General features: G+C 37.4%; 1 protein-coding gene across 1 annotated transcript in view; it reads left to right on the top strand.

Moving 5' to 3' along the window:
• Nucleotides 1-329: 329 nt before the first annotated feature.
• LOC134804034 (F-actin-monooxygenase Mical-like) overlaps nucleotides 330-24,876 on the top strand; it is a 137,498-nt gene continuing 112,951 nt past the window's right edge. The window contains exons 1-2 of the mRNA XM_063776904.1: nucleotides 330-423; nucleotides 21,605-21,785. Coding sequence (XP_063632974.1) covers nucleotides 21,612-21,785 — 174 coding nt within the window. The 5' untranslated portion in view covers nucleotides 330-423; nucleotides 21,605-21,611. The remainder of the gene's footprint in view (nucleotides 424-21,604; nucleotides 21,786-24,876) is intronic.

Raw genomic sequence — 24,876 nt, 5'->3', positions numbered from 1 at the left:
ACAAAACATACGCAAATGCGACACTGTGATTGGTCGAATTTATTTGTTGCCCACCATTACCCATACTAAAAAAAGGTGGGGAACAAAAAATATGTGAGACTGTGATAAGGACAAACAATAATAGCGCTTTCTCTGCTACTCCTACTGAAAGATACGTAAGACTATCCCGTTCTGTCAGTTATCTCCACCACTCATGCCCAATCCAGTTTAATACTAGATTCATGGCGTGAAAAAATAAAACGATCTAACATTCAATGCTGCCAATCTCATAAGACGCCAGCGGTACGAACCACAGATTACGAACGACGTCGCGTGAAAGTTTCATTCATCTGGAGCAAAATATACCGCGTCTGTGGTGCGATAAAGACGAAACGAAATCAAAGTCACGGAAGGGGAGTGTTTTTAATTTCTAGTGAATTACAGGTGAGTGATATATTAATCAGTGTTTAAACGTTACAAAGTGCACCAATATCAATGAAGACTGTTAAATAAATAATAGTTTCTAAACTTGATTGTGTTGTGTCAACGCCCGCATAGGATCCATACCGAGTTCCTAATTTATAGGTAATTGTTTTAATTATGTTTTTAATTGTGTTTCTCTTTGTTTATTTACTGGCTCTAGTTGCGCGCTAGTTACGATTTTGTGAGTATTTTATTGTTGAAACTGAAGAAGTGAACTGTTAGTGTAGAATTGAGTTAACTGTGGGTTTTTAAGTAGGTGTATTTTTCTAAATTTACACTTCGTGCGTTCACCTCTCGGTGTATGTGTAACACTTTGGCCTCGCATTTTGGTTGTGCTAATTACGAATATAGTTTAAAAAAAGTGTAGTTTCATTCGAATGCCTGGCGTTTGTCGCATACTTTGAAGTGAAATTAGGAGTGGCTGAATTGACCTACTAGTTCTGTACACTCGATTGATTTGCTGCAGCGCTAGCTTTAAAAGGGAAACGATCCCGATTATATCTTGTGAATTATTACATTGAATGCCTACTCTACGTAAATACACTATTAACCTGAGCAGTCATTATAGTAGGGGAGCCTACTATGCTAAATCGGGATTTACTCGAGCGTCATACAGACCTATTGGAATCGAAATATTAGATGATAAGTAGAAAAAAAAGTTATATAAAGTTTCTTTTTCCAGCGAGCCAGAACGCTTCAACAATTTTTTTTAAATTTCCAGAGGTTGGTGGAGGGTTAAAAAATCGTTAAGCAGGACAACCCACAAGGGTTTGGTCGTTTTTGCCCACGTTAATGCTATATTTTTTCTATAACTTAATATAACACTTATCTGTAGGCATTTTCTTAATCTGACGAACACAAGTTTGACGCCTAATTTTTACATTGTAACCGTCAGATTAAGGAAATGCGTGCATATAATTATCAGATTTAGTAATAGCACAATTATAGCGTTAATTTGGACTAATATGACCAAATCCACAATTTACTTAACAATTTGTTGAACCCCCCGCCAATCGCCCAACAACCAAGGGCTCAACATAGATGGCAAAAAGGGGTAAAGGTAGACTACACAGGGTAGCAAGATATCATCGATGCGCTCGAGTTAACACAAAAATCCCCTCTTAGGCTCCCCTACCATTAAACTTGTAAGTTGTTGTCTTTAACATTAACTTATAGGTTACCCAAAGTTTATAATATAAAAGATAAGTTTATGTTTTATCACTTATTTTTTTTACTTTTTAAAGGCATATCATAGTTTTTCCATTGTGGTTATCCTACATATTATCACATAAAAATATACCATACATAATTTTCTTTATACTCCTCTTCTTTAATACTAGTTATCAATGAACAGCTAGAAACTACATCATCATCATAGCATGTTGTGTGACAAGTATCTAATTGCACAGAAACCTGTCTAGCCTGAGTGTCAGCCAAACAGAATAGACAGTACTTACAGATTAAAAAATATAAACTTAAAATACAGTAGAATCCGCTTATAATGACATCGAAGGGAAGTGACAAATCCGTCATACTAAGCGGATGTCATATAAAGCATAGTTGATTAATGATTAACTTCTTATTTTTGTTATTTTTTTCAAATTAATCTCATAATCCTTTGTCAGAGATGAATTTAATTATCAACTTGTCACTGAGAATCAAAACTAAAACACCGCATGCACCAAACGTCCTCACAGAGAGAGACGTAGGGATGGCCAAAAAAACCAGCAAATGTGTCATTATAACCGGACATAATTTCATAAAAATATGATTTATAGGTCATAATAAGCGATTTGTCACTATAAGCGAAGTCATTTTATCTGACTGTGTCACAAAGAATTTTATATGAAAACCAAACTTCGCACAGTAATTACGTCATAGTAAGCGGTTGGTCAGTATAAGCGGTTGGTCAGTATAAGCGGAGTCATAATAAACGGATTCCACTGTAATTTAAAAAAATGCCAAGTTTAACAACTATATTATTTACAAGCTTTTATTTAACTTACAATGTAAATATGTAGTTATGTAACTATGTTTGTACGGGTCAAATCTTGCAACCTAAATTTGACCTATTTTCAGACTTTGCCTACATTATGTAAGTCGGGTGACAATGCAATATTATGGTACCATCGAGCTGATCTGATGATGGAGACAGGAGGTGGCCATAAGAACTCTGCGATAAAACAACGCAACCTAATTGTGTTTGGGGTTTTTAGAATTGTCTTGATGAGTATTAGTTGTTTGTGGAAAGAAAAGTACAGTCAGCGATAAAAGCTTGTACCGAAAATGGAATTATTGCCTAGAAAACTTATTTTAATTAACCAAACAATATATTTTCAATTAACGAAACATTATATTTCATACATTTATCGGTTTGAAAAACTTTGAAGGTTTTTTAATAACAAAACTTCCGTGAGACACAGACTTATTAAATATATTAAAAACGGGTCAATATACTTAGACTTGTTTTTAATATACATACTTTGAAGGTTTCTCCTGAAAAGTAGCCGTTTTACAGATCCGCCTCCTGTAATTCGTAGGTACCGTCTATATGTTATGTTAATCTCCGCTGGCATCATTTTGGTGTTTGACTCATATTTCTTGTCAACTAAAATAAAACCAACATAACAAGTCACACGTCACAGTCACTTGACTCAACTGCCGAATAGGAATTAGCCTTTTCACTAAACGGCGGCTCAAAACAAAAGTTAAAATCCTCGGAATGTATGGATAATTCATATCCTAGATGTGTATGTCGGCGCGTTGTCGACAGCGCAGAGCGCAAGGTCTCGTTTTATGGGGAAATAGTTGTGATGTTGAGATTGTAATTGTAATTGTAATTAGCCTTTATTATTGAAGTCAGTTGGTACATATAGGGATTGCAAACCGGATTGATTTTCAATCCGGCCGGATCCGGCCGGATTTTGGCTCCAATCCGGCCGGATCCGGCCGGACCGGATCCGGTTAGGTATAAGGATATTAAAGTTAATTAAATGACATTTTTCAAGTTTTATGCGTTATATGAGAAACAAAGGGTATTTTTACAAATGTATTCATAAAACAACAATTTAAAGTTAACAAGACATAACTTTTTAACATAGTGTACTCGAGAAACTGAAAACGGCGAAAAATAGAGATACTAATCCTAAAAATACGTGAGATACGGTTCTGAAAGTATGGAATGTTTTATAGGAAATATCCTCCTCTTTTATAATATTAATTTTGGTTTCTTAAATATTAATACTTTTTGAGATATTGGGGAAATAAAAAATATCTACTTTTTTTGTTTATAACTTTTGATATTTTTTGTGTGCTAATACACGCTTCGAATACATTTTTCTAGGCATCATGACGAATATAATGAGGTATCACACGTATTTTTAGGATTAGTATCTCTATTTTTCACGTTTTCAGTTTCTCGAGCACACTAAATAAAATAAAACTAAGTATTAAAAAGTGTCACAATGTCAATCTCAATTTAAAAATAAAACTTGAAATCTAAGTCATTTATTAATTTCTGCTCTAATTTACGTTTACAATAAAATTATAAGTTTGATTAGATTCCAAAGCCTGTTAATGGGATAATTATGGGATGGGAATTGGAGAACTCCTTGAAAGGACAAGTTATCGTAACTGTTATTTGATGGAATTATTTTATAACTCTGATGTCCATTCTAATAACAAGATATTTTACTTTTAACCAAAATTATATAAAATGCGCTTCAATATTATCTTGCTTTCATTTTTTATCCGTGTACATAGTTTTATAGCCTAAATCACAAATAATTAAATAATTCATGAATAAATATTTGGGGACAATCTTATACAGATCGACCTAGTCATAGCCCCAAACCAAGCAAAGCTTGTACTATGGGTACTAGCTCTAGGTAGTACTACTAGGCGACGATATATACGTATAGTACATAGATCGATAAATACATGCTTATATACATAGAAAACACCCATGACTCAGGAACAAATATCTTTGTTCATCGCACAAATAAATAACCTTACCGGGATTCAAACCCAGGACCATCGGCTTCATAGGCAGGGTCACTGAATGGTCACTACCCACTAGGCCAGACCGGTCGTTACAAATGCCTTCCATAACATCTCCATCCTTTAATGCTTACTTCTAAGTATATAAGTAATCGTCGTATTGTGCCGATTTGTGCCACCAACATGAAAGAAGAGGAAATCCTCTTCTGTTCAATCATCGTCATATTAAATATGTTCTTATTTTACTAAATCTTTTGACTTTTTCATTCGTTCTTTATTCTGTTTAACTTCTTTTTTCCATCCGTCGCCTTTATCTCACCTAAAACGCACAGTGGGTGCTGTGTGCGGTCTTTTTTTCTATTTTCCCGGATCCGGTCCGGATCCGGTGATTTTAACCGGATCCGGTACCTCCTAAAAAGTGCCGGATCCGGCCGGATTACCGGATCCGCCAGACCGGATTGCAATCCCTAGGTACATAGTATAATATTAATTCGGTTTCATAACTTTAACTTCAACTCGTCCTTTGACGTAGGCCTCTTTCTTTCTTTTGCTGTTTGCATCCATTTACCTCCTCCTATTCTTTTTAAATCATTCGACCATCTAAACTTTTGTGGACTACTCCTTTTATTATATCTTGGGCACTACTCTACAAAGTCCTTTGTCCACTTAATTAGGGTTTCTCTCATCATATGGCCAGTCCAGCGCCATTTTTGTTCTTTTATTATTTTACTTTTTGTTTTTGATTTTGCCTTGATTATGGATAATTTGGCTCTGTCTCTAAGTTTTATATTAAGTATGCTCCTTTCCATATGGTTTTGACACACATTAAGTTTTTGGTGCTGCTTTTTTGTAAGATGTTGAGATAATTTTCAGATAAAAAAAAATGCATTAGAATACTGGTAAATATTGATCAACTAGACTCCTGTAGATCTCTTTTTATTAAGCACCAGATCCTCACCCTTGCCTCAATGTATATCTTTGAAACAAGCAAATTTGTCAGAAAATAACACCAATCTTTAATGTTATGTTACCTAATATATTTTTCCTTTTTTATTGTGGGACGTACCCACATTCAATTCAATTCAATTCAAATTCTTTATTTCAGATAAAGCATCCATATCGTGTTAGTTACAAAATAAATAAATCTTAAGCTAACTTAAATACTATGTTAGTAAAAATAAATTAAATTATTCTTAAAACCTACAGGCCATCCTATTTGACGTAAGTCGCTAAAGGCTTGACCTGATCTAGCCAATGTGCCAGTATATTACAATTATATCTGCTCGCAATCACCTTTAGAATGCCATTCGGACTAGCACGGACGCGTCCTATTAGCGATGAGATCTATATTACAATCTATAAATTGTAAATATAGATGTCAATCACAATGAAAAAATCAATGATGATCAACTCTGGCCAACATGGGATTCGAACCCACATCCTTGGATTGCCGGTCCAATGCGTTAGTAATTCCGCCAGCTAACCATCCATCAATCAACACGAATTTAGTCATTGCAACTGTGACAATGTCACTAGCGACATCTGCATTCTAAGGTTTACAACCTTTGATCATCTCTCGGCAGGCGTGGCTCACTCCGCGATTTCGTCGCTTTGCTACAGGTAGCTAATAAAAGTACATCCGTTCGCCCCAATTTTGGGGTTTGCCGTAAGCCGCGCGTGGCGCTGTCGCCACCTAGCGGCCATATCTGTGCTGATCGTAACAGACGCGTTTTGTTAGAGAGTAAGTCTTCTGTACCTAGTACTATTATTTATTCTGTGCTCTCGGGCCGGCGGGTTATTCCCACTAGTTACCACCAAGTTCTTACCAGTGGTAACTACTGGGATTTTTTTTCCCACCTTTTACCACTGGTAACTAGTGGGGAAAAAAATCCCAGTAGTTACCACTAAACTGAGTTGGTGGTAACTACTGGGAATTTTTATTCCCAATAGTTACCACTGGTAAAAGGTGGGAATTTATTTTCCCAGTAGTTACCACCAAAATATTGTTACAGTTAAATACTAATAAAAACAGTATAAATATGTACAGGATGTTTTTTTATAGTCACCTGCAATAATTTACGAGGTGAATATGTAGGTCATACTAAACAAGTTTTATTGTGGAACCAATACCAAAATCGCGAAAAAAATTGACTCTCTCATACAAATATCAACATCAGACCAGTCAAATTGTATAACACAGCCAATTATTTTTAAATACATTTTCATGAATATATTAATTATAAATTGATTTGTGATTCATTTCAGTAAACTGTCTTGAAAATGATCAAAAATACTAAAACATACAATTTTTAATTAATAAAATCACTTAAAAAATAATCTAAAATTTAGATTCCAAATGGACGATTAAATTTATCCTTACATATATTTTAATTTTTGCAATTGTACCGGTTAAACTGTTTTAATATTTTTGATCACTCTTAAGGCAGTTTCCTGAAACACTTAACTTATAATTATTTATTATCGCACTCTATATTTAAACTGTCTTTATTAGTATTGAACTGTAACAATAGTTTGGTGGTAACTAACTACTGGGAAAATTAATTCCCACCTTTTACCAGTGGTAACTACTGGGAATTTTTATTCTCCTTACAGGCAAATCAGGACCATTCATACGTTGCGCTCGACCGAATGTATGAACGGTCTTGATTTGCCGCTGGCTGATGCTAGCAGAGATTCTATTGGTTCTTAACAACATCCCTCGCTAAGCGTCCTCGCACATCTCTCGTGGAAACGCAGCACAATTGCCCCATACTTTAATTTAATTTATTGAAGTGAAAACTTCTTTAGCGGCGCTGAGCACTTTTTGTGATGGGGACAAAATGTTAAACTCGCGAGAGCGTAAGACGTGACGTCACGTGTGACGGACACTGTTACAAAGTCATTGAGTTTTTCTTTTTTGATTTATATGCCATCTAGTGAGTTTCCCTCAAACTGGTACTAATATAACTCTAGTACTCACAGTGATGTGCTTAGGGGTTTCAAGTAATGCGACGAAATAACGCTAGATGGCGTTAACCACAATTATACATAGTGCTGCAGACATTTTGCACTAGTCATTGAGTTTTCACTTCTGCCGGCACTCCCGGAGGATTTTTTATTTATACTTACAGCCAGTAAGTACAGAATTACAGATACAGAGAACCAGCAGCAGTAAACGAAACATGTTGTATTAAGTATAAGAAATTGTTACAAGTTGTAACAATTTCCTATAATACAAAATGTTTCGTTAACTGCAGTACAACAATAATGTTTTTTTATGATTAATCAGAATTGAGTTATAAATCTATCAACTTTAACGGAATAATGTTCACTCGCGGAAAATGTATAAGATGCAGGGGGGCAATTCAGACTGTGGGGTAATTTAAACTAATCGAAATATCTTCCATGTTATACAGTGGCGGATTTGCAGTCTTTGCCGCCCTAGGCCCCAGGCCCTGTAGCCGCCCCTTTCTCAGCACCCATCATATTGACTACATTTTGAGTTATTACTTGTTATCATCAGCGAATTTCTTGTCACAATTTGCCACCCCCAAAAAACTTGCCGCCCTAGTCCCGGGCCTACTTGACCTTAGGGCAAATCCGCCACTGATGTTTTACATTATTAACTAGAGTGCCACTGTGCCATATATGTCCAGATAGCGAAAAAGATGTGTTGTGTGTGACTCTAGTTAACAATGTAACACATGGAAGAAATTTCGATTAGTTTAAATTACCCCGCAGTCTAAATTGACCCCCTGCACCTTAAGAGATAATAAGAGATAATTTTAATTAAATGTAAGCACGTGGTAACCTCTGGCTTACATTCTTGTTTATATTAAAAATTATATGTATGAATCGAAGACTTACCGCATAACATTTAAAATGACATGCCTAAATTACATGTAACTTGGCATGAACATTTACTCCTGTAATAATATATAACACAATGAAGACCGCAAAAATATCTGACGCGATCTTATTTGTAGAGCTATGAGAGCATGTCACATTATTTTATTGCAGGTGACTGTACTAAGTTTCATTGCTAAATATTGTTATACCTACAATAAATACAGCGATAATGTTACTTGAATGTTCATGTGTAATTACTAACACAGAAAACTAGTTCCGAACATGGACAATGTTACTTGAATGTTCATGTCCAATTACTAACACAGAAAACTAGTTCCAAACATGGATAATGTTACTTGAGTGTTCATGTCTAATTACTAACAAGAAAACTAGTTCCGAACATGGACAATGTTACTTGAATGTTCATGTCCAATTACTAACACAGAAAACTAGTTCCGAACATGGACAATGTTACTTGAACGTTCATGTTCAATTTTACGTTATTTCAGAATGTCGCTTTCAAATGATAGCGTAACTTGTATGGCGAGACGAGGATTGTATGGCGGCGGCTAGGTTTATGTGACTATATAGTCTATCTACGTGCTGTTAGTACCTACCTACATCAATATGAACAATAAGATTTACAAATTCTGTCATGTTATCACTGATAACAGTTGATAACGAAAAAGATTCCAACCTAATCTACAGACAGCCTAATTTAATTGTCAATTATTAGTGACGATCGGATTCCTGATAAATAGGCTACTTTCCTACTAGTCAAATCAGCTTCTATTTTACAACTGTCAAAAACGATTTGCTATTTTTGCTAATATGGAATTTATATGAAAGCGAGTATAGTGACGTCACGGTCAACTCAGATCTATTAAATAGAAATTGTGTTTAAAAATAACTGCGCCTAAGTTTTTCTAATAATTATCTGGTGCTTTATTTCGTGCGCGGTGTGAAATAATTTATTTTAAGCAGAGGATACATCCCTACTGTGAATGTGAAGTCGCCAATCTTAGTCACTAATACAGTAAATAAATCCATTTAAATAATATGTAAATACCTTTGTAGATATAAAATGTACAACGCGTTTTACAAAACAAAGTTTCTACTCGCTCTATTTTCTTTGTATAATAATATATAGCAATGAAAACTAGTACCAGCCTGCGGCCGTCGTTAAGGTATCGTCTTGGGTCGTCCCGTTCGTTTTTCGTCAAGTTCTTAAATTAGTCCTAATCTGCTTTCGTCACTCATTCTACATTCGTCACAATCGTCGGTGGCTTTCAATGTAGAATGAGTGACGAAAGCAGAATAGGACTAATAAGAACTTGACGAAAAACGAATGGGACGACCCAAGACGATACCGTCGTTAATGCCCAACCTCGTTTCAAAAATTCACTTACCCCCCTCGTTGCACAATGTACCATCACGCTCCGCGATTGTTGCGCCATTTAGGGTCCTAGCTAAATTGGATGTTGAATACTTACGCTATAGAATTATATATTCTAGCAAGGACCCTAAATGGCATAACAATCCCGTGTGGTGACTGCAGGTACTATTGTTTTTCTGTCTATGCATGACCCAAATAAACTTTCGCTTCAAGTTTCTCGAGACTGGAGTGTCCTAAATATAGCAATACTAGGAAAGCTGAGGGCCTACCGCGAACGACGTTCGATGTATTGCCTCTCTGTCACACTTGTAAATCCGTACGTAGGTAAGTAGGGAGGCACCACGTCGAACGTGGTTCGCGGTAGGTCCTATACAATTCGCTGGAATTTGTTACAATTTCGCTTCGCCGCGGCTATTCTTAGATATTTTAGGATTTAGATCTCTACGGTCGATTGGCTTTTGCTTGGCAAATGTGCGATTATAAACTGAAATAGATATCATAATAATATACAGTGTGGAAAAAAATGCATGATATGGAAACAATGCATTTTATTCATTTCAGACATCATGTTTCATGGTAACATTTACTGCTTAAGATCTACACAATCAATATCTAAATAGAAATAGTGTTAGTCCGGGTTCGATTCCCGAGCCGAGTACACATTTTTTCTTAAATCTATGAATGCAGTTTTTTTAGGGTTCCGTACCCAAAGGGTAAAACGGGACCCTATTACTAAGACTCCGCTGTCCGTCCGTCCGTCCGTCTGTCACCAGGCTGAATCTCACGAACCGTGATAGCTAGACAGTTGAAATTTTCACAGATGATGTATTTCTGTTGTCGCTATAACAACAAATACTAAAAAGTACGGAACCTTCGGTGGGCGAGTCCGACTCGCACTTGTCCGGTTTTTTCTTGTTACTAAAATCATGACATGGTTCCTAAGAAGAGATCGTCGTATGTCTTATAGTTTCAGATTTTCCTATACTGACCGGTCTAAATGGGCCATCCTGTATAATATCCATAAAATCAATTATTTAGTAGGACTCAAGAATATTTTTGGACAAGCGAAATTAAAAAAAACCGGGCAAGTGCGAGTCGGACTCGCGCACGAAGGGTTCCGTACCATAATGCAAAAAACGGCAAAAAAAAAACGGTCACTCATCCAAGTACTGACCCCGCCCGACGTAGCTTAACTTCGGACAAAAATCACGTTTGTTGTATGGGAGCCCCACTTAAATCTTTATTTTATTCTTAGTTTTAGTATTTGTTGTTATAGCGGCAACAGATACATCATCTGTGAAAATTTCAACTGTCTAGCTATCACGGTTCGTGAGATACAGCCTGGTGACAGACGGACGGACAGCGGAGTCTTAGTAATAGGGTCCCGTTTTACCCTTTGGGTACGGAACCCTAAAAATCAAGTTTCCATCTTTCAAAACATCCCTCCGTTGGAATCTAACCTGCAGCTGGCTTTTTTACTTATAAAACTAAGCGAAAGCGACCCGCCCCGGCTTCGCACGGATTTCATTAAACCTTAACACTTCCTCAAGAATCACGCTATTGATAGGTGAAAATCGCATGAAAATCCGTTTAGTAGTTTTTGCGTTTATCGCGGACATACATAATACACACAAACAGACAGACGCGGCGGAGGACTTTGTTTTATAAGGTGTAGTGATCAAAATCAAAATGAGTAAAATGGAAACTACCGTAAAATGGGGTGAGTAGGGTTCGCGGGGAGAGTTGGGTTATGAATGGGGAGAGAAGGAATGAAAGGGGGGTGAGATGAGATTTTAAGGTTACCTACTGCTACAAAAATAATGTATTCCAATTTAAAATGGAGTTATAGTAATACTCATAATAAAAAAAATCGATCCAACAATCTTCCAAAATCACCTTTGTATGAAAACTAAACTCACCCCAAATACGAGGGACTACGGGGTGAGGTGGGATTTCCTGTTTATCATCAAAGTTATGAAATGTAACTACCCAAAATAAAATAAAAACTAAAATACAAACGTCCGGAACACTTATTATATACACCATTCAGTTTGCATATGTAAAAATAAAATGTTATCGAGGTTTGAATGTCAGTTTTGCACCTACTCATTTTACGGTACATAGTTTCTTCATGTCCGTCTGTCCGTATGTGTGTGAAAATTAAGATATAGAATGTATCTATAGTAGGTATATACATGTAGTTATAAAAATTCCAAGCGATCCACAGCTGTTCCTTGAACAAGGAAGAGCGTTTAATGACGTACATACATACGTATATACATAAATAAATGCTCGAGCTAAGGTCAAGCGGCTCGCGTGCATACAGCAACTTTGATCACCAATGCACCACCTTATATGTTGTAAATATGTTTGTACAGTCAAGTCGAAAAATATGGGTGCATATAACTTATATTTAATTGCACAAACGGGTCTACCGCGATATAATTTCATTGTTTTTACCTTTAATTCCGACGTTTCAGCTGAGTTGCACCAGCTATGTTGCAATTAAATATGTGTACAAAACGCGAGAGTTTAAAGTGTTATATTGCATATAACTTACTCAAAAATATGTCCCATAGTTCTTTATTCGCTGATATAAGAGCTCTGGGACATATTTTTGAGTATGATGTGTGCACTGCACCCATATTTTTACACTTGACTGTACGAGTGTTTTTATACACGGAGGCTAAAAAGTAACTGCATTCCCGTTGCCAGGGAGGTTTTGGGATTATACTGAGCAACTTTTACTATGAGACCAACCCCGAAATCACGAAAAAAAAATGTACCCTCCCATAGAAAATGGACCAGCCAAAATGTAAGAAACAGCCAATTATATTTTCTCGATTTCGGGGTTTGTCCCATAGTAAAAGTTGCTCAGTATAATCCCAAAACCTCCCTGGCAACGGGAATGCAGTTACTTTTTAGCCACCGTGTATACAAGCGATAGTGGATGGTAAATGCGAAGGTGTCCACATCATCTTTAACAATATAATAACCTATTGAAACGTTTTCAAATGTCGTAATTTTATCCACCATCCATCTGTCATCTGCTGTGTATGAGTTACGACTAAAAGTAGCCAAACTGGCTAAATATGCGAGCGACGTGCTATTCCAAAAAGCTGATGCACGCGACTATGTGTTTCATGCTTGCAAAGTTCTTCCAGAAAGTCAATCTGGTCAACAAGTGTTCCATTGACGATAACTTTGTAAAGTTATGAGCTCATTAAGCTGATAATTGGTATATACTCATAGTGAGTTACCAATAGTATGTACTATACTAGAAATTACGCTCTTCCCCACCCTAGAACGCTCACAATTCCGCGAACTTTTAGGACCTCCCCACGTATTATGTGTACCGATAGCATTGGTCACTTTGGCAGTAACTATCTTTTTGATGCTGACTGCGCCTATATTATGTATTTCAAGAGTTATGTCGATTTCTTCAGATCCAGAAATTCTTCATGATAATGCGTCCGCAAAAGCGTTAAAATCTAAAATAAGTCCTCCCTCTTCATACATTGGCTTTAAATCTAAAGTTGTTGAAGGTACTACTGCTACTACTGTCCAGGTCAGGAGGTTCACAAAAACGTTGCGTAGTGAATTTATAGTATCTGTTAAAAGTTAAAAGGGATAATGAGTTTTTTTTTTAATTCGCAACTACAGCGTTTACGAAACCATCCTTACTTGTTAGATTAGATATTACCAGTCATTACCAGTGATAGTGAATGTATGTATGTATATATATGTACATGTATATCCGACGTAACGAACGTAGTTGTAATGATGAATTGATGACTTATCTGTCTGCGGGCTCGGTTTGCGTGCTACAACGACATTGACCTGCGCATATACATACATTTAAATATACTTGTACAATATGTAGATATTACAAACTAGTGCAATAAATCTGCCATTGGTTTGCTGAAAAATGCCAATACCCGACGCATTGCCATAGGTAATATCTGAGGTCATCGAACCTCAAAGCCGCTTATTGTCTTCTATGGCAACCAAAATATATTATTGATAAGAAATAGAAGATTTATACCATCTAAACCCCAAAATATTATTAGTTTATCCTAACTGTTTCATTATCAACATGCCTCATCATGTAACTTAACCACAAGGTACCTTTTCTTTACATACAAATTATTTGTACTTGTTAAGATTAAGTATTTATGAGGAGGAACTTATTAAATTTGTGGCAGAGGGCCTACCGCGAACCACGTTCGATGTGTTGCCTCTCTGTCGCACTTGTAAATTCTTACTTAAGTGTGACAGGGGGGCAACACGTCGAACGTGGTTCGCGGTAGGCCCTTTCTTTAATGTAGATTTATTAATTTTTCAATTCATATAAAGTTAAACTTCAATGTACATAATTGATGTTTTGTAGTGATGTATTATTAAATTTATTTCCACAAGGTACCTTTTCTTACATGTATGGAGCAAAGACCGTTATTGTTATGTAAGTTTAAAGTGGCATAAGAGGTTAAATATAGGTAGTATTTAGTTGCGGTTTTAGGACTTGTTTCATTTGAATGACAGATTTTCTTTCACGTGTGCTGTGAAAAATTTATTGTGGGTCACGTTAGAAGTAAAAAATATTCAATTTTGTGATTTTGTCATGTAGAGTGAGAAATTGCATTTTCACCTCTAAATCGTTTATTTTTGCTTAAAATTTCTCCCAGTATAGTTTTCAATAGATAAATTTAAACTTGAGAGCTCATTGGAATCAATCGTGAAAATGAAACAAAATTTTATTTTTATTTTTAAGAGATTGGTCAGTATACACAAATCAGTCGATATCAAAGGTTTCTATTTGTAGTACAGAAAATATCGCAACATTTTTGAAGTGAAAACTTCTTTAGCGGCGCTGAGCACTTTTTGAGGTGGGGAAAAAATGATAAACTCGAGACAGCGTAACGCGTAACGTAACGCTGACGTCATGTGTGACGGACAATGTTATTCACCAAAGAACTTTAGTCATAACCATAACGTATCATAATCAGGTCAATTATTTAAAACCTTGTACGGCCTGAAATACGAGGATCTCACAGTTACATAACTTTATATTACTCCAATATAATTCAATAAAGCTACATCTTGATGAAATCGCTAATAAAAGTGAACTCTAGTACTGGTGAATAAAACTCACAATATCATGACCAAATATATTTAGATGCGAGGTCTGCAAGGTAACTTTACAATTTCTATTCGAATTTTAAACAATTAACGCTACAAATTTAAGCTCACTGGCCAGCAATTTCGGAACTAAAGTTTTTCAATAGAAAGGAGGATGGGTCAATTACACATAGTGCTGCAGACATTTTGCACTAGTCATTGAGTTTTCACTTCTGTCGGCACTCCCTGAGTGCAACCCGTTGTTTTTTTTAATCTCAGGAGTCTAAGCTCTAAGAAAGGTATATTATTATTTGTAGTCAACTATGTAACTTACTTCAGGAACATAGTTTTTTAGGGTTCCGTACCCAAAAGGTAAAACGGGTCCCTATTACTAAGACTTCGCTGTCCGTCCGTCCGTCCGTCTGTCTGTCACCAGGCTGTATCTCACGAACCGTGATAGCTAGACAGTTGAAATTTTCACAGATGTATTTCTGTTGCCGCTATAACAACAAATACTAAAAACAGAATAAAATAAAGATTTAAATGGGGCTCCCATACAACAAACGTGATTTTTGACCAAAGTTAAGCAACGTCGGGCGTGGTCAGTACTTGGATGGGTGACCGTTTTTTATTTGCATTTTTATCCGTTTTTTTTTAATTATGGTACGGAACCCTTCGTGCGCGAGTCCGACTCGCACTTGCCCGGTTTTTTAGGTGGCTAAACTTAAAAGTCTTAGAACGCGTCTATCGTAAAGTTGCTCATATTACTACAATATTTTTTTTAAAACTAATATCTCCGTAACCACACAACTTAGGAGCTTGATCTTTTGTGTTATCGATATAGACCGGGAGATAGTGACACATTTTACTGGGTCATTTGTACCAGTATGGCGGTTCGTCAGGGGACTAAGTACGTAATGAAGGAAAGAAAAATGATCGGCGTTAGTCGAACGTGTCGGATAAAATACGAGTGTCGAACGATTTGTTCTACAAAAATCCTCGTATTTTCTGATAGTCCATAAAAAAGAAGTAGGCGGTAGCGTAATGCCAGTAATAAGTGTTGCCAGATCGTACCTTTTAGTACAAGTTTACGTTCCATTTGAGCAGCATGCGTACTTACTAAAATTACCTACACCTTGAGGTTTGCACGATATGGCTTGTGGTCGCTAGGCAGATCATGAAATGGCGGCGCGTTTCATGATCTGCCTAGGAATATCACACCCTGAAGTTTGCACTATGTGGCTGGTGGTCGCTAGTCAGATCATGTTATGCCTGCGTTTCATGATCTGCCTAGGAATATCACCTCTTGAGGTTTGCACGATATGGCTGGTGGTCGCGTTAGGCAGATCACGAAACGCCGCCATCAGGAATATCACACCTTATTTGTAATGCCAAAACGTCGCTAATAGGCAAATCGTCAAACGTTGATGTTTGAACGATATGGCTAGTACCTAGTCGCTAGTCAGATCATTAAATGGCGGTCATGATATGCCTAGGAATATCTCGATATGCCCGATTTTACGATCTGCCGCCGACATATACACTACCTGAGCCTGTAACATGAGTCACTGACAGACCTGACATTGTCAATTAAAACTGGCATATACGCTAACGTCTACGTAATTTACTTTCTATGTTACGTCTCTTTCGCACTAATATGCGAGTACGAGCTAGATGCATAGAAGGTAAGTTGTGCCAAACTGGTGGTGGTAAAAGTATGGACTTTTTGCCCGTACATTAAGGTAGTGTATGGTGTATGTACATTAGATTTGTGGCACTTTGTTCGTGTAGATATGTTATACCAAAGTTAATTTCAAAAGGGCATGCTAATAAGTTACGATCAAAATAGTATACGCTTTGTGACCTAAAGTCGTTGTAGTAAGGTGTAAACTTGTATACATATTTATGACCGAGGATCGTGTTAATTTAAACGCTCTTGCGCAAGAGGAAACGTTAATTGTAACATTCACCGCGGGCTTGCGCTTTGCGGACGTATTTACTTTGTTAGTGATAATTGTGAGTCACAAGGTCATAACAGCCGTGACGAGCAACGGAAAACTCATTTAAGAGAGAGACGAACCTAGCCGCCGCCATACAATCCAAGTTATGGCAGGCCTATGGAACTCTCCGCGCGAGTTCGGATTTATACCTACGAATCATGGTATAATAACATACTCCACCTGGCCCCAATTTCACCACGGTGACAGGTGCGACAATTGTAAAATCACTGTTGCTGACGTCACAGGCATCCATGGGCTACGGTTACCACTTACCATCGGGCGGGCCGTATTCCTGTTTGCCACCATCATTGTATTATTTAAAAAAACTTTATTATATCGGAAAAAAACAGATATTTCTTTTGCGAAGTTTCTGACAATTGTCAAGATTTAGAAGAATTGTAGGTAATTCTTGACAGGTAATGAGTTATATGTCGGAATTTCGTGACAATTGTAGTGTTTCTTGTGACAATTGTCATAAACTTAGCAAGAGAAATATCTGTTTTTCCGATATAATAAAGTTTTTTTTAATAAATCAATGATGGTGGCAAACAGGAATACGGCCCGCCCGATGGTAAGCGGTAACCGTAGCCCATGGATGCCTGTGACGTCAGCAACAGTGACGTTTTACAATTGTCGCACCTGTCACCGTGGTGAAATTGGAGCCTGGTACTCTCTTCCGAGATTCGCGAATGACCTAACTGACAAAGGCCTACTACGTCATCATGCTGTTTACAGGTTCTCAAACTTTAAAATGTGGGAGAATTTTAACGGCATTAATTTTAAGTTATTCATGTAGAAACATAGTACAGTCAACAACACTCCCAGCTGTACATCGGTGGACCTTATTACAAAAGGCATAAGGTCGACCGATGTACAGCTGGGAGTGTTGTTGACTGTACATTAATTACATTATACTGCCCTTTTCACTCCTACTCTTACAGTTCCGAATAGAACAGCCAACCATTTTCGTAACAAAACATTAATTACCAAGCTTACGACGTGAAAATGAGATTGTTCTCTTGTATGTCCGCTGTCACGACGTCCAGCCAGCGCTTCTTAGGCCTACCGCGGCCGCGTGATCTAGGCATTAATATTTTTGGTTATACATAAAAATATTAAATTTGATTAATTTAATAGCCGTTTTTACACAATTTTCAATTGTGGCTGAATGTCGATGGGTCTGGGTTATTCCCACTAGTTACCACCAAGTTCTTACCAGTGGTAACTACTGGGAATTTTTTTCCCACCTTTTCCCACTGGTAACTACTGGTAGTTACCACCAAACCCAGTTGGTTGGTGGGTTGGTGGTGGTGGTGGTGGTGGGAATTTTTATTCCCAGTAGTTACCACTGGTAAAAGGTGGGATTTTTTTTTCCCAGTAGTTACCACCAAACTATTGTTACAGTTCAATACTAATAAAGACAGTTTAAATATAGAGTGCTTTAATAAATAATTATGTATAAGTTTAGTGTTTCAGGAAACTGCCTTAAGAGTGATCAAAAATATTAAAACAGTTTAACCGGTACAAGTGCAAAAAATAAAATATGAGTCAGGATCAATTTAATCGTCCATTTAGAATCTAAATTTTAGATTATTTTTCAAGTGATTTTATTAATTAAAAAATGAATGTTTTAGTCTTTTTGATCATTTTCAGACAGTTTACTGTAATGAAACAAATCAATTTATAATAATTTATTAATTTCATAATTAAAATAATACATAAACTAAACATAAAACTGATTAAAAACTAAACTTAAATATAAATATAAACTAATGCAAAATGTATTTAAGAAAAATTGGCTGTGTCATACAATTTGACTGGTCTGATGTTGATATTTGTATATTTGTATGGGAGGATCTCTTAAGGCAGTTTCCTGAAACACTAAACTTATACATAATTATTTATTAAAGCACTCTATATTTAAACTGTCTTTATTAGTATTGAACTGTAACAATAGTTTGGTGGTAACTACTGGGAAAAAAAATCCCACTTTTTACCAGTGGTAACTACTGGGAATAAAAATTCCCACCACCACCACCACCACCACCAACCCACCAACCAACTGGGTTTGGTGGTAACTACTGGGATTTTTTTTGCCAGTATAGTTACCACTGGTAAGAACTTGGTGGTAACTAGTGGGAATAACCCATGGGGCTGTGCCTTCGATGCCTACACTGCCAAAAAATTTCAATATGGCGGACGAATATTTGAATTATGTTACCGTATTTAAGAATGATTTCGCTTAAAATTTAGTTTTTTCTTCGCAAGTGTGATGAAAAACATTGTGTGTAACTCCGGGGGTAAGAATATTATTACTCGAGTCTTTAATTCACTCCAGCCTACACGGCTGTCGTGAATATAAGAGACTCTCGTACAATATTCTACTTACCCCCCACGTTGCACAATATACTATTGTATCGAAACGAAAACTAGCACAGTGACGTCAGAGGTATGTTTACATCTTTCGCCTTATTACAAAGGAGTAAGTTGCAAAAGTGTAGACAAATCTTGACATCGACTGTAAAGGGGCCCACTGATTAACAGTCAGCCGGACGGTATCGGCCTGTCAGTTGTTCGGAACTGTCAAAATTTTGTTCTAACTGACTGGCCGATACCGTCCGGCGGACTGTTAATCAGTGGGCCCCTTAACAGACATAGATAATTTCATGTTAAGATTCTGGCCTTGAATGTCCAATTCCTCAAACGTCCAGTCCTCTTATGATCTGTAAGTATGTAATTTTCTTGTACAACCACAAACAACAACTTTTTTGACATTTTTGAGATATAATATAAGATAGTTCCAATAATTTTGAACATATCGTCCATTTAGATTCTTCTGCTGATTGTACCAGCTTGACCAGCTAGGTAACGGCCGTTCTAAATTCTAAGACAGTAAGACGCGTAACAGTATTTAAACTGGTTTGGTAATTTTCTGGCTATTACCTTCAATATCCAATCCAGTCGTAATAGGTTTTATAACTTTTACAGACTCGAGTGTATCGCCAAACGAAAAGCAAATGTACCGGGATAATACGCTACCAATCCGACGCTACCAATATATATGATAAAAATTAGGGATGTACCGACTAGTCGGGAAAGCCGACTATCCGGCCACATTTGTAGTCGGCGATTAGTCGGCAAAAATGGCCGATTAGTCGGCACTTTATTAGTGAAAGCAAAACAGAAATAAATAAATCAACAGTCATTATTTACCATATGTTTTATATTTATTTTACTAAAATAGCTATTCAGGGTGCAAACGAAAACTTTTGTTCATATAATTGACCGTTTGATCGTTATCGTATGTTGGTGGGCTGGTGTTTTCCTCTACAGGTCGATCTCAACTGATTCTTGTGTAATTTCATGTGCAAGTTCGATATATTTTTTTTTATTATTCAGTTTTTGTTTTTTTTTAATGGTGGAGCCATGAGGAACTTTTAATGTTATTGCAAAATTTTGGGACCTAAGTCCCCTGCCCTAAACCCTGCCCTGCCCTGTCTAAACAGGGCACGTTTTACATAAAGACGCTGACCACAGGGGATAGGTTCTTAACTGGCGACTACGTACGGGAAATAGAGGCTTAGAAATACCTACTACAAGCTGTACTGACGGTCTGCACAGGATCGCAAAATAAAAGAACTAAAGACAGAAATTGAACGAGGACTCTTGTGATAGGTCTTTGTACCTGTAGAGAACACCTTTTAGCCAAGCTAATATGACGAATAGCGCCACCAAAGGAGCAAAACTATTGTTTTTCACCTGAACTTATACGAAACTAATGATCTGGCCGACTAGCCGACTAGTCAGCCGACTAATCGGCCATTCGAGCGCCGATTAGTCGGCTAGTCGGCTAGTCGGCCAAATCAATAGTCGGTACATCACTAATAAAAATCAATCAATAAAAATAAAGAGCATGTAACAACACGTGTTTCATTCATAAACATGAACTTTTATCAGGACCCCGTATTTTCGGTATCGTTTTGGGTCGTCCCATTCGTTTTTCGTCAAGTTCTTAAATTAGTCCTATTCTGCTTTCGTCACTCATTCTACATTCGTCACAATCGTCGGTGGCTTTCAATGTAGAATGAGTGACGAAAGCAGAATAGGACTAATTTTCATATGTAACGTATGTACCTAAAGCGGATATCGAACTGCATTGGGCATTTTAAAGGCAAAGGGCTATTATACTTTCCTATGTTCGTTTTGAGAGTCAAAGTGGCTTTCTTTTGCGAAAAATAACCAAATGTTTGTAAAATGTCGCCGAGCGGAACATGTTTGACTGGTGTCGGTAGGAACACTAGGAACTCGAGTCTATTGAGTCTAAATTTTACTCGCTTTCACTAGACTCTGTGCTTGAAAACGAATTTTTGAAGTCCTTTACTGATTCTTTTTAAGTGCAACTAATTTTGTTGTTATATTCATGTTACCTGTCGTGATTGTTTCACCGGATGGTCTCATGAGTCGGAAGATCAGTTCTGAAAGTCGCCAGCAACATGCTGAGATGAGAACATTTCGTGGCACTTTCTCCTACTGGGAAAAAATATTATTAGTTAGTTCTTTATTAGTAGTTAGTATTTGTTGTTATAGCGGTAACAGAAATACATCATCTGTGAAAGTTGCAACTGTCTAGCTATCACGGTTCATGAGATACATCCTGGTGACTGACAGACGGACAGTGGAGTCTTAGTAATAGGGTCCCGTTATTACTTCGTGTACGTAACTCTAAAAAACATCATTCATGTGATATAATTCACACAATTAACCAGATCTATCGTTCCAGCCCCAACATGAACCGCGGGCGAGCGGAGCCGACGCCGCCCGAGTGCGCGCTCGCGGCCGAAATGCTCAACCACTTCTGCGCGGCCGGCACCATGAAACAGATCCTCGCACTGCACAGAGAGATGTGCAACACGCTCGGATTGAAGCCTAACAGACTACCGGACTTCTACCCCAAACTTAAGGTGAGAAAATACACTATAGGTAAACCGTCTAATTGAAGCGGTTGGTTAGAAACTTTTATGGTCAGTTAAGGACTGGTTGAAGGCGTGGCTCTTTTTTCAATGTGGGGAAGACCGTCTACATGGTCTTTGGTCGCTTCGCTGGCGGTAGAGCAGAAGGAGCGAACATCTTCCTGACTGTGTCTAAGAGAGATCAGTCATAAATACTAGGACATGAGAAATGAATAAAGCTTGCAAAAACCTTGACTATGCTGGCACAAATTCGCTCCAAAGCCACTCTGAAGCATATTATAAACAAAGGGTAGAAGTCAGAAAATACTTTGGAAATGCAGTTTGGCACACGGCCAGCAATGACGGGCTCGTTTGATACACTCTCGTCGTCTACCTAGTTTTAGACTCGCAGGAACCGGTCTATGTAAATATGTACAGTCACCTGCAATAATACGTTACTCTTCGAAGGCCGCAAAAATATGTGACACGCTCTTATGGCTCTACAAATAAGATCGGGTCAGATATTTTTGCGGCCTTCGTTGTGTAACATACTATTGCAGGTGACTGAACCATATATGTAGTAAACTTTCACCAAAGAGTTATTGATTATGATATTTATATTAGAAGAGGTGCAAAGTTGTGCCCAGAGTTTGACATCTGAACCTAACTACATGAATTTTGTGATAACTGAATTGTAAAACGTCAACTTTTACGTACCTACCACTCTCTCTAGAACGACAAAGAGTAGAGAAAACTTTCGCATGATGATCACCGACATCCGATAGGATATGGCACCATAAGGGTCTCCCCAGATATATCGACGCGCATTCGGCAAAAGCCGATAGGAAAAAGCCTTATGTCCACGCAATAAGAGCGAAAAAGCCGTCGACGCGTCGGCAGGCGTCCTATCGGCTTTTGCCGAATGCGCGTCGATATATCTGGGGAGACCCTAAGAAAAAGAGTAACTTTTACGTAAAGGATGACTCACGCTACACCTGGCCGGGGCCGGGCCGGAGCTTCCCGCGCTTCGTTTTCTATGACAAGCACTACGAGCATGATCCGCTGTCATAGAAAATTACATGTCGGACGCCTCGGCCCGGGCACGGCCTGGTCTAGCGTGCGTGAGTCATCTTTAAGGCGTAATAGCTACATCGTCATCTATTTCAGTTGTCAAATTCGCACATTTATCGCTAGGCTCCTCCAGTGCTTTAATTAGTGAGCTTGGCAAAAACTTAATACATACCTACGTACAGATGTGGCCATCAGATCCATCTTGATTTGGATTTTACACTTGTGGTTTCTGGCCTGGCCCGTCAGAGACCAATACACGCTGCGCCAGCGCAAGCACTTCGAACACAAGTTTGTGAGGTTACTTGGTTTGTAGAACAGTGTCTTCGCTTATTTCGCTTATTATTCGCTTCGGTTATTAGGCGAAGTCAGATTCTGAAGTGCAGTCAGCATCAAATTGATAGTACTTATATACCTATGTATATACACTCGCGTGCAAAAGTATTGCATCACTTTGCATTTTTTCGTCCGCACCCAATATCTTTGTAATTCTATACCCGATTCTGAAAATTTTGGTATCAACTGAAAGCTTATAATGTAACGCATTAGAAAAATGGTAAATTCAATGAAATTTCGAATCTGAAGACTAAAAAAAATCATAAAACTGAAAGTAGTCGCATAATGCTCCAAAAATAAATCCGGAAACTAGAGAATAATAGTTATTTGTACAACAAGAGATCAAAGTTTGATATTTCTGCGAGTGCTTATTTTGAGTCCCGTGCAAGCGAAAGATTCTATAATAGATTCACGAGCGTAGCGAGTGAATCTAATTTAGAATCTTGAGCGTAGTAAGGGACTCAAAAGCGCACGAGATGTAAATAACTTTGATCTCGTGTAGTACACAAAATTTTTCACACCTTAGCAGTGAGAACATACCTGGTCTATTAGACAACTTGAAAAATGTAATCCTTCTTCGTTTCTTAATACCTATGCACTCATGTTTTCTTAAGATATACAAACAATTAAGTTTAATTACCGCAATCTAACACAAAAACAAAACGTAATAATAAATTTCAGTAAAATAATATGGAAATAAAGAAACATCAACTGACACTTCAACCAACAACTTTTTTTTGTAAAAAAAGAACTGTGTAAGATACGGTCCGAATTGCGGATACGTACTATTTGTCAACTATAGTAGAAATTCTTAAAAGTAAAATAATTAATTTTGCGTGATAATCTGTGTATTTTTTGAGTTCATTATTTTAATTGTACAATAAAATACCTAAAATATAGTATTTTTATCAAATCTTAAACTTTATTTTAATTAAATAATTATTTAGAATTCATACTCGTAATTATGGAGCTCGTACGTGGTTTGGAACGATGCGTTCTGAAGTTTTTCGGGGGTCTATTATAAACAGTCAATATACCGTTGAATGTCGTTTGAACTTTTTTTCGTCTGTTTCTTTTTGCTAACAGTGTGAAAGGGACAGAGATAATAGAACCCAAGTATTTCGAACTTGTATTAGACCCCGCATGTTGAAATGACATTTGACTATAAAGGTCACTTGAATGTCATTTTGTCTCACTCAGTGAGCAAAATCGCATTTTGCTCACTATTTTTAAGAAGCAAAGTACCCTTGTTCGAGCTGCTGAGGTGAAAAAGTCATTTTTTTAATACAATATCGTTTATTATTATTAAATTAATACTTGGTATTGCCACCCACAGGCCTCCTTTCACAAACCAAGTGGTTTTTCATAGACGTAATTAATTTTCTAATGTGATGATGAGGAATAGCGTCCCACTCCTCCAGCAAGGCTTCCTTCAGCTCCTCAACATTGACCAGGGCAGGATTCCGCTTTCGAACCCTCCTTTTTAGGTAGTCCCACACGTGTTCAATGGGGTTAAGGTCCGGGCTCATCGCTGGCCAGTCCATTGTGTCGATGCCCACTTCGAGAAGGTAGGCTGCGGTGGCCCTAGCGGTATGACACGGGACATTATCCTGCATTAGGATGAACCCCTCGTCAAAAAGCATCTAAAAGGCATCTAAGTAGTTTATGTAACTTGTTCTGTATGTTATTCTATACCCAG

Source organism: Cydia splendana, chromosome Z (assembly GCF_910591565.1).
Source record: "Cydia splendana chromosome Z, ilCydSple1.2, whole genome shotgun sequence".
NCBI classification, from domain to species: domain Eukaryota; kingdom Metazoa; phylum Arthropoda; class Insecta; order Lepidoptera; family Tortricidae; genus Cydia; species Cydia splendana.
Note: the sequence above shows the minus strand (reverse complement) of the source record. Positions and strands in the feature narration are given on the sequence as shown.